General features: G+C 49.8%; 1 protein-coding gene across 5 annotated transcripts in view; it reads right to left on the reverse strand.

The window, feature by feature from the left end:
• The window catches only part of IMMP2L (inner mitochondrial membrane peptidase subunit 2), a 1,735,376-nt gene extending 1,724,461 nt beyond the window's left edge, over positions 1-10,915 (reverse strand). For 4 of the 5 annotated variants that reach the window (XM_075342497.1, XM_075342501.1, XM_075342499.1 and 1 more), the window contains exon 1: positions 10,842-10,915. In XM_075342497.1, coding sequence (XP_075198612.1) covers positions 10,842-10,881 — 40 coding nt within the window. In that variant the 5' untranslated portion in view covers positions 10,882-10,915. The remainder of the gene's footprint in view (positions 1-10,841) is intronic. The other variant, XM_075342498.1, reaches the window with a different exon arrangement.
• Positions 10,916-11,626: the final 711 nt, after the last annotated feature.

Consider the following 11,626-nt stretch of genomic DNA (forward strand, 5'->3'; position numbering starts at 1 on the left):
GGATGAACTGCTGGTACACAGCTATCCTTTGACCTGTTTTATGGCCGAATTCAGGGTGCAGCCTTAGCTGAAAATAAACAATCATGTAATTGCATTGTGAAATCTCCATGGTGGATAAAGTTTATTGGAAAAAAAAAGCGTTTACTTTATTTTATTTTGCAAAGTGTTTAAAAGTATGTATGTAAGGTTGAAGTCACACTTGCGTATGACTCGCATGGGTGCAATGTGAGAAAATCTAGCATTACACTCGAGCCCATATAAGACAATGCTGCAGCTCAGATCTGTGAGTTTTTCCGCAGCCCTAAACGGACTGAGAAAAAAATCACAGCATGCTGCGATTATCAACGAGAGCCGAGTCACTCGCACCCATAGAAGTCTATGTGTGCGAGAGAAATATTGGACTGCACATGGATGACATCCAAGTGCTGTCCAATATACACTGAGACAGGCAATGGTGGAGATGGAGAGATTACTCTCTCCCTCTCCTCCAAAGCAGTGATAAATCGCAAGATCGAATCACAGTTGCTTGATACTAGGTTCCCTCGGACAAAGGGGGGAATATAGTTGTTTTGAATGTGAACGATTACCGTGATGTCTGTTTGAATATCTTGAAGGATTATAATACCTATCGAAAGATCACTGGTAACCCTATTGGGACTGCAAAAGATAAGCTGAAGGATTTACTCAACAATGCGGAGATTGATGGTCTAATAAGCAGGGAGGAATCCACATTTATGGTGCCTGATTTTCCGTTGATGTCCACATTCTACACACTCCCCAAAGTTCATAAGGGGGTAAACCCCCTTAGGGGGAGACCTATTGTTTCAGGTGTGGGCAATATCACACACAATGTTGGGGTCTATCTGGACAAGATTCTCAATCCGTTTGTCACCTCTCTACCTTCGTATGTCCGTGACAGTCTGGACTTTATTAGCAGGATTGAGGACATTGTAGTGGGACCTGATACGTTTTTGGCCAGCATAGACGTAGAAACACTTTATTCTTCCATTCCGCATGAACAAGGACTTAATGCTATCCAATTCTTTCTGGCAACTAGGGGTAAGCAATTTGAGGAACATAACAACTTGATTAATTCCCTAATGAAATTTGTTCTGCATAACAACTACTTTTTGTTTGATGGCTCCACCTACCACCAGCTCAGGGGCACGGCAATGGGGAGCCCTTGTGCTCCCTGTTACGCCAATTTGTTCCTGGGCTGGTGGGAGGACACCATGGTTTTTCAAGACTCTATGACATCATTTACTGATATGATTGATTTATGGGTTCGGTTCATTGATGACGTTTTTGTGTTATGGAGGGGTCCTCGCGTGCGGTTTGTTGAGTTCATTGATGGGCTTAACATTAACCCTCTGGGACTGACCTTCACATACGTCATCCATCCAGATAGATTGTCATTCCTGGATCTTATGGTATCGATTGATCCGGTTGGTAAACTGACGACAACAATCTATAGGAAGCCCACCGCCACAAACTCACTTCTCAGATGGGACAGTCACCACCCTTTACCTCTCAGGCGGGGTATCCCTAAGGGACAATACCTCCGCCTGAGAAGGAATTGTTCTGATCGGAGTGAGTTTGTGGAAAAGGCTACTGATCTTAGGTCCCGCTTTCTGGACAAGGGTTACCCAGATCGAGTCCTTAAACAGGCCTTTAGATATTCTTTGGACCAGGACCGCACGAAACTTCTGTCCCCTCAGCCTAAACGAAATGATGAGGAGGGGATTGTTAGACTTATAACAACGTATACCAAAGGTGTCCCGGCCATCAGACAGATACTCGAGCGACACTGGGGGATCCTTGGGATGGATAAGGATATTGTGGATTACATCAAACGACAACCAGGGATCACGTTTCGTAAGAATCGATCATTGGGTGATCGGTTGATTCATAGTCACTTTGTGCCACCCAATAATGTAACCACCTGGATCCCGAGTAAACCATCTGGGTGCTTCAAATGTGGCTCATGTGTTGCCTGTAAATACATCAGAACTGGCAATGGATACACTAGCACGTCTACGGGTGAATCCCTAGTCATTAGGGAGTTCATCAATTGCAAAACAAAGGGTGTTGTGTACCTTGCTACATGTCACTGCGGGATGCAGTATATAGGCAAGACTGTACGTGAGTTCCGCAGACGGATTGGCGAGCACATGGGTGACATCAGGAATGATCGTGATACCCCTATTGCCAGACACATGAATCTACGTCATTTTTCTAATAAGGAGGCCATTTCCTTCATGGGCATCCTTAGAGTGAAGTTATCGCCCAGAGGTGGTAATCTTGATCGCATTCTCTTGCAGAAGGAGGCTAGGATGATCTTTTGTCAAAAAACCCTTCATCCAGATGGTCTTAATGACCAAATCAATTATGGTTGCTTCATATAACTTATCTACTCTGTATTCGTTAGCCGTTACGCTTCGTTAGAGCGCCAACTTTGTTCATGGACCAATTTTTGGATTAGCCCTCTTGTCTGGTCCTTACCTTATTTTGAGGTTCATTTAGGTCCAGGGGGTTTATCATCAGGCATGGATTTTTTCATTAAAATATTGGATTCCAGCCTGGTCATTCTTTAATTAGAGGGAAACAGTATTTAATTTTCCCTGTATTTATTCATTATTACAACAATCCCCCTTTTAATTTTAATTTTATCATGCAATCATTGTGTATGTACTGGCACTTTTGGTGTTCTTTCGTGGTCACCTTCCCCCTCCCCCCTCCCCCTCCTCTTTCCTACCTCCATGGCGCATTAAGGATAATTATTCATTTCAGGGCCGCACTGATACAGTAATTTTCTGATCATTATGCATGATCGACAGCATTAGCATCAGAATATCTGCATAGCTTCGCTATTGCCTATTTGGTTACCGTATGTTATTCCATAAGGCGGCACCTACAGGGTTAATCACCCATGTTTTTTAGGTGCGTGCGTCGCTATGAGCGCCTGCTCAATTTCTTATGCTTGATGCATGTCTGCGTCACCTATCACTAGGGACGCTAGCATTGGTAAATCCAGCCACAACCTATGGTTGTGAGCTGATTTAGTAATACACGCCCCAAAACTTTCTGATTGGTGACTTTGGTTGTCCCTCTCTTTGTGGGCGTCGCTGTGATAGTAAACCGGAAGTCACGGCGCTTGTATTTGAAATACGGACACTGCGTTTATGTACTGTCCATTATTATATATAAAGTGGGATGCGGCTAAGCTGTTAAAGGCACGCTCCTATCAGCTTGCCATTTGACTGCATGTATTTGCAGTATGGAATGAGTTCCGCTATACCGGAAGTGACCTCATGGTATGGTGCGACTGTGAATGATGCGTCCCAGGGTGGAACGCGGAAGTCGGAGTTTTGTCAAACCGGAAATGACCTCAGACGCTAATGCTGCACTGAGCAATGGAGTCTATTGCGCCCTTTGAGGATTCTTCTTCACAGTTGGAGGTAATCACAATTATTTAACATGTATAAAGTGGTGGGAGGCTTTAGGGACTGTGTATCACCGTCTACCCGGGCACATAGGTCTTCTTTGATCCACTAGCCTGTATTGATCCCTGCCACTGCAGGTTGATCTTTTTCTTTCTCCTGCCATTGCAGGCTGATCTCTCTCCCCTGAGGAACTCTTTTTTAAGAGGGAAACGCATCGGGAGTACACATATTTTCATTTTGTGGTTATGGGGCAGACAACTTATTTGGGGCTGCCCTTGTCAGGGCGGAAATCTAATCACGGGGCACGACAGGGTTTGCTATTCCATCACCCGACGCATTGCCCTGATTCTTCCAGGAAGTGATCAACCCCGGACCGGTGTCTAATCTTATCCATGGAGAAGATCTGGGTGAGATTGTTCTGATTTATTGCCATTTTGGCATCACCTTTTGTTATTTGCACAATTCATGCACTAGCACTTTGGTACCCTTTTAATGTATTTATTAAAAGCTAAGTTTTAGTCCTTGCTATTATTCACTGATACTAGGTTCACGCTCGCAACACAGCGGAGTCGGGAATCATTAGCATATTGCATCCAATGCTTTCGCATCGCATGCCATACTCTGTGACTCCAGCCTTAAGGTCGCTTTACACGCAACTACATCGCTAACGAGATGTCGTTGGGGTCACGGAATTCGTGACGCACATCCGGCCTCGTTAGCGACGATGTTGCGTGTGAAACGCATGCACGAACGTTAATCAAAATTACCTTATCGTTGATCGTTGACGCATCCTTCCATTGCCGATTATCGTTGCTGTTGCAGGACGCAGGTTGTTCGTCGTTCCTGCGGCAGCACACATCGCTACGTGTGACACCGCAGGAACGAGGAACAACCTCGTACCTGCGGCCGCCCGCAATGAGGAAGGAAGGAGGTGGGCGGGATGTTTGTCCCGCTCATCTCCGCCCCTCCGCTTCTATTGGGCGGCTACTTAGTGACGTCGCTGTGACACTGAACGAACCGCCCCTAGAAAGGAGGCAGTTCGCCGGCCACAGCGACATCGCTAAGCAGGTAAGTATGTGTGACGGGTGTTAGCGATATTGTGCGCCACAGGCAGCGATTTGCCCGTGACGCACAACCGACGGGGGCGGGTACGGTCGCTAGCGATATCGATAGGGATATCGCAGCGTGTAAAGTGCCCTTTAGTCACATTCACTCATCATATGGCTGTACTGTGTGTAATATCAGAAAAACGTGTAGAGAAAGATTCTAAAAAACTATGACAGGAATACTTTATCCCATCACCCATACAAAAATATTATAGGTATACAGCAAGAATGTATACGTAGCCGAAAACAGTTTTATTAAAGTACACTTTAAGAAGCCTACAAAGCTGCCTTGGCAGGAAAATGGCATTTTGGCTGTCGGAACGCAGCAATGTCATAAACTATGGGAGAAACTCAGGAAATATGGCGTCCATGGGGAGCAAAAAGGCACAATCAGGTGCAGTCAAGAGCAGGGACATGCAGTGGGGGGCAGGCAGGCACAGTGTAGAACAGGGGGGCAGGGATGCACAAGGGATGCAGTGGAGAGCAAGGAGGCAGGGAGGTGCAGTGGAGAGCAAGGAGGCAGGGAAATGCAGTGGAGAGCAAGGAAGTGCAGTGGAAAGCAAAGAGGCAGGGAGGCGCAGTGAAGAGCAAAGAGGCAGGGAAAATTAGAGGAGAGCAGTGAGGTGCAGTGAAGGGAAGAGGGGCATAGTGAGGTGCAGTGAAGAGAAAGGACATGTAGTGAGGTGCACTGGAAAGCAGGGGGGGGGGGGGGTCGTAGTGAGGTACAGTGGAGAGCAGGGGGGCGTAGGGAGGTGCAGTGAAGAGAAAGGGCATGTAGTGAGGTGCTCTGGAAAGCGGGGGGGTCGTAGTGAGGTACAGTGGAGAGCAGGGGGGCCTAGGGAGATGCAGTGAAGAGAAAGGGCATGTAGTGAGGTGCTCTGGAGAGCGGGGGGTCGTAGTGAGGTGCAGTGAGGAGCAGGGGGGTCGTAGGAAGGGGCAGTGGGGAGCAGGGGGGTCATAGGAAGGTGCAGTGGGGAGCAGGGGGGTCATAGGAAGGTGCAGTGGGGAGCAGGGGGGGCGTAGGGAGGTGCAGTGGCGGGCAGGGGGGCGTAGGGAGGTGCAGTGGAGAGCAGGGGGGCATAATGAGGTGCAGTAGAGAGCAGGGGAGTATAGTGAGGTGCAGTGGAGAGCATGGGTGTAGTGAAATGCAGTGGAGAGCAGGGGCGTAGTGAAATGCAGTGAAGAGCAGGGGCGTAGTGAAATGCAGCGAAGAGCAGGGGCATAGTGAAATGCAGTGAAGATGAGGAGCATCTGATCTTTCCACTGAAGAAGGCTGGCACCTGTTTAAGGGCTCATGCGCACGTAACTGCTGACTATTCTGCAGCGATTTGACAGCACATGTGCGCTTCAAATCGCTGCAGAATTAAGGCAGTATTTTTGTTAATAAAAGCCGATTTCGTGCGCTATGGCTGCTGCCCCCACCATAGACAGAGTGGGAGCTGCATCCATAGCGCACGGAATAATTGACATGCTCATTTTATGAACACACGGGTTTGGGTCAAAATGTTAGCACCCAAATCGCTGCGTTCATAAAAGCAAAGTGCACACGTCTCATGCACAATCTTCATAAATTGTGCTGGAGACGCAGGACGCATGCATTTACGCTGCAGTGCTATACGCCGCGTAAATGCATGCTACTACACAACATGCGCATGAGCCCAATGGCTACATGTGCAGGCTGCAGTTTTTTCTGCATACAAACTGCAACCAAAACTGCTCATTGTCAGAGAGAGCCTGGAAATGATTGTAACGTAGGTGCGTTTTTGTTAATGCGTTTTTTAAAGGAGAAACAAAATATGATAGGATATGATAATGGATAGATAGCTAGAATAGATGGATACATAGATAGATAGAAAGAACATATAGAATAGATAATAAGAAAGAACAGACAGAATACATAGAATGAAATAACAGAATAGTTTGATAGAGCGATAGCCAGCTTGACTAGTCGTTTTTTTAATTTTTGGGGGGTTAAAAAATGTGATGTGGGTTCTTCCCATTTTTCATATCCAGCGCAGAAACCGCAGCAGCTGCAGGCTGCAACCCTTAGCTATCTGCTGTACCTTGGCTAGTTATGAAAAATAGAGGGGATCCCACACTTTTTTTTTTTTATTAAAAAAAAAAATATGACGTGGGGTCCCTCCTATTTTTCTAATACTAGCCAAGGTACAGCAGACAACTGGGGGCTGATATTATTAGGGTGGGAAGGGTCATCGTTATTTGGCAGTTTCCAGCCTAGCAATAGCAGCCCACAGCCTCCCCAGAAGTGGCACATCCATAAGATGCGCCAATTCTGGTGCTGGACCTAGCTCTGGTTGTGGTGGAAATTAAGGTAATAAGGTGTTAATAGCAGCCCATAGCTGCCACTAAGCCCTAGGTTAGTGATGTCAGGTGTCTATGAGACACCCCACATCACAAATCTGTAAGTGAAAGCAAATAACCACAAACAGCCAAAAAAATCTTTTATTTGGAATAAAATACAAATCATCCTCTTTCACCACTTTATTAACCCCCAAACACCTCTCCAGGTCCAAAGTAATCCACACGAGGTCCCACGGCGATTCAGCTCTGCTACATCCCTGTCCTGTCACAGCAAGCATCATAGAACATGACTGCCAGCTGTGAGTGCAGACAGAATCGCAGTGATCAGAATGAACTGGGGTGAACCACTGATGTCACAGCTATGGGTCCCGAATTACGGCATGTGTCGCAGCAGTGATGTCACGGGTTCACCACTTTGAGGTTCAGGCCACTACTGAAGTGAGTCGCACCATCAGCGGTGCCGTCACTCAGGTGAGTCTTCCAGCTGCGTCTCACTTCAGTCGTGGCCTGATTTATGCTCACAGGTGGAGGTCAAATCACCTGAGTGATCTTGTGGCTCACTTCAGTGACTTGAGTGATTTGCTGTCACAGGCGGAGGACTCCAGCTGTGGCCGCAGCTAACCTGAGTGACGTCTCAGCTGATAGTGCGGCTCACTTCAGTTGCTGCATGGAGCTCACAGCGAGCAGTCTTGTTCTATGGCGCATGCTGTGAGCGTTAGATGTAGCAGTGCTGGAAGCGTCGTGGGACCTCGTGTATATTACGTCGGACCTGGAGGGGTGTTTGGGGTGTTAATAAAGTGGTGAAAGAGGGTGCTTTTTTTGTCTTTTAGTTCAACTAAAGGATTTTTTGGGTGTTCGTGTTTATTTAATTTCATTTACAGATTAGTGCTGAGAGTGTGTCTCATAGATGCCTGCCATGACTCATCTAGGACTTAGTGGCAGCTATGGGCTGCCATTAACTCCTTATTACCTCGATTGCCACCACACCAGGGTAACCGGGCAGAGCCGGTAAAGTCCCGGGGCTTTCGCATCTAATGAATGCGACAATTCCGGGCGGCTGCTGGCTGATATTTTAAGGCTGGGGGCTCCCAATAATGTGGGTCTCCCCAGCCTGAAAATACCAGCCCTCAGCTGTAAGGCTTTATCTTGGCTGGGTATCAAAATTGGGGAGGTACCACGCGCCGTTTTTTTTTTTTAAATTATTTATTTATTGTACTGTACGATGTAGACACACCCACCGGCGGCTGTGATTGGTTGCAGTCAGACAGCTGTCACTCAGCGTGGGGGCACGTCTGACTGCAACCAATCACAGACGGGGGAGGAGTGACTATGTATGAGCCTAATGAGGGGGTGCAGTGACTATGTATTGAGGCTAATGAGCGGTAGGGAAGAGGAATGAGAGGCCGTGGGAACAGTGTGACGGCCTCGAGCGCCGGTGATCGGCAATTATGTAGTGCTTGGAGACAGAGAGAGAGAGACACCGACAGGCCAAAATCACTCCAGCATTGATGTTGTCATTCTGGAACTAAGTTGGTGACCTACGTTTTTTTTGACAAACCACAGGTAAACCGTATGCAAAACGCAAACAAATTGTAACTTGTAATTTCAGTGGGTGACAAATGTTGACAGAAACGCGGCTAGAAGAATGAACATGCTGCTTCTTTTTGTTACAAACTTTTGTCAAATAAACTGCAATGTGTGCACACAAATCTGACTTCTCCTAGACTTTGCTGGGAAGTCAAATGTCAGAAAGTACTGACAACAAAACTGCACAAAAAAATGCGGTAAAAAAGCGTAAAAAAACCCGCAGAGTGCGCATGTAGCCTAAGATCGACGGAGAGTACTTGTGCAAGATGGCAGCGGAATAGTGATGCCTGGTGTATCCTACATGAGATTGTTATGAATAGTGAGGTGTAGTGGAGAGCAGGGGTCGTAGCGAGGTACAGTAGAAAGCAGGGGGGCCTAGTGAGGTGCAGTGGAGAACAGGAGGCATAGTGAGGTGCAGGGGAGAGCAGGGGAACGTAGAAAGGTGCAGTGCAGAGCAGGGGGGCATAGTGAGGTGCAGTGAAGAGCAGGGGGGCATAGTGAGGTGCAGGGGAGAGCAGGGGAACGTAGAAAGGTGCAGTGCAGAGCAGGGGGGCATAATGAGGTGCAGTGAAGAGCAGGGGGGCATAGTGAGGTGCAGTGAAGAGCAGGGGGGCATAGTGAGGTGCAGGGGGGCATAGTGAGGTGCAGTGGAGAGCAGGGGGACGTAGAAAGGTGCAGTGCAGAGCAGGGGGGCATAGTGAGGTGCAGTGGAGAACAGGGGGCATAGTGAGGTGCAGTGGAGAGCAGGGGGGGCGTAGCAAGGTGCAGTGGAGAGCAGGGGGGCATAGTGAGGTGCAGTGGAGAGCAAAGGGGCATAGCGAGGTGCAGTGGAGAGCAGAGGGGCATAGCGAGGTGCAGTGGAGAGCAGGGGGGCATAGTGAGGTGCAGGGGGGCATAGTGAGGTGCAGTGGAGAGCAGGGGGACGTAGAAAGGTGCAGTGCAGAGCAGGGGGGCATAGTGAGGTGCAGTGGAGAACAGGGGGCATAGTGAGGTGCAGTGGAGAGCAGGGGGGGCGTAGCAAGGTGCAGTGGAGAGCAGGGGGGCATAGCGAGGTGCAGTGGAGAGCAGGGGGACGTAGCATGGTGCAGTGAAGAGCAGGGGGGCATAGTGAGGTGCAGTGGAGAGCAGAGGGGCATAGCGAGGTGCAGTGGAGAGCAGAGGGGCATAGCGAGGTGCAGTGGAGAGCAGGGGGGCATAGTGAGGTGCAGTGAAGAGCAGGGGGACGTAGCACGGTGCAGTGAAGAGCAGGGGGGCGTAGTGAGGTGCAGTGGAGAGCAGGGGGGCATAGTGAGGTGCAGTGAAGAGCAGGGGGGCATAGTGAGGTGCAGTGGAGAGCAGGGGGGTGTAGTGAGGTGCAGTGGAGAGCAGGGGGCATAGTGAGGTGCAGTGGAGAGCAGGGGGGCATAGTGAGGTGCAGTGAAGAGCAGGGGGGCATAGTGAGGTGCAGTGGAGAGCAGGGGGGCATAGTGAGGTGCAGTGGAGAGCAGGGGGCATAGTGAGGTGCAGTGAAGAGCAGGGGGGCATAGTGAGGTGCAGTGTAGAGCAGGGGGGTGTAGTGAGGTGCAGGTGGGGTAGTGGGAGGGCGTAGTGAGGTGCAGTGGAGAGCAGGGGGGTGTAGTGAGGTGCAGTGAAGAGCAGGGGGGTGTAGTGAGGTGCAGTGGAGAGCAGGGGGGTGTAGTGAGGTGCAGTGAAGAGCAGGGGGGTGTAGTGAGGTGCAGTGAAGAGCAGGGGGGTGTAGTGAGGTGCAGTGGAGAGCAGGGGGGTGTAGTGAGGTGCAGTGGAGAGCAGGGGGGTGTAGTGAGGTGCAGTGAAGAGCAGGGGGGTGTAGTGAGGTGCAGTGAAGAGCAGGGGGGTGTAGTGAGGTGCAGTGGAGAGCAGGGGGGTGTAGTGAGGTGCAGGTGGGGTAGTGGGAGGGCGTAGTGAGGTGCAGTGGAGAGCAGGGGGGTGTAGTGAGGTGCAGTGGAGAGCAGGGGGGTGTAGTGAGGTGCAGTGGAGAGCAGGGGGGCGTTGTGAGGTGCAGGTGGGGTAGTGGGAGGGCGTAGTGAGGTGCAGTGGAGAGCAGGGGGGTGTAGTGAGGTGCAGTGGAGAGCAGGGGGGTGTAGTGAGGTGCAGTGGAGAGCAGGGGGGCGTTGTGAGGTGCAGGTGGGGTAGTGGAAGGGCGTAGTGACGTGCAGGGGGGGGTAGACGAGGGGCGTAGTGAGGAGCGGGGTGGAGTAGTGAGGGGGGCGTAGTGAGGTGCGGGGGGTCATTGTGAGGTGCAGGGACGCCCAGTAAGGCATAGTGCCATCACACAGAGCCAGGCAGAGCCCCTGCAGCATGAGCTGAGCCGCCCGGTCACGTGCACCCGCGCCATGAGCAGCCGCAGGCAGCGATGTGACGTTACCTGCCAGTCTTCCTGTTTCCCGGGAACAGGCTGACACCATGTGCACACAGGGCGGGAGCTGCCCCTGAGCCGCGCGCTGTCACCCAGGGGGCGGGGCCTGGCAGAGCAGCGTGCAGCGGGTGCAATGTGGGAACCGTGATGTGGGGCTTCGTGGCTGCTGCGTATCACGCCCTATAGCAGGAGTGCAGCACTGTACCCGGGCATATGGCGCCCACGTATGCTGCCACTGTCCTGTATAAACACGCTGGTTTTTACAGTCATTCAGTTGTGTTGCGTGTGATTACAGTGTCACAGCTTCACTGCTTATCCCTCTCCTGAGCAATGGATGCTATGTAGATTACACAGTTCTATAGCTATTCCACGGCGCTTTACTGTCCCTATTGGGGCTGACAAGCTAAATCCTCTATCGTGTGGGAGAAAACCTCAAACAGGGAGAACATACAAACTAATTGCAGTTTTTTTCACTTTATTTTTCTTCCCTTTGGTCCTACCAAGACCCTAAGGTCCTATTTGATGCAGATTTGGTGCAGTTTATTGTGCAGATTGTTGCCCTTCATGTCTATCCTTCTCCCAGCAAAGTCTATGAGAATTCTGAGGTGCTGTGCGCACGATGCTTCTTTTTTCCTTGCAGTTTTGGATGCAGAAAAAAAATCTGCAGCTTGTCAAATGTTGGTGCGTTTATCCTGTGGTTTTTGTTTTTTTTTTAGCCCTTCCAGGCATTGTTTTAACTAAAATAGCATGGTTTATTGGTGCTTTATCTGCCACAAGCTGAGGTTTTTAGTGAA

Source organism: Anomaloglossus baeobatrachus, chromosome 4 (genome assembly GCF_048569485.1).
Source record: "Anomaloglossus baeobatrachus isolate aAnoBae1 chromosome 4, aAnoBae1.hap1, whole genome shotgun sequence".
NCBI classification, from domain to species: Eukaryota; Metazoa; Chordata; class Amphibia; order Anura; family Aromobatidae; genus Anomaloglossus; species Anomaloglossus baeobatrachus.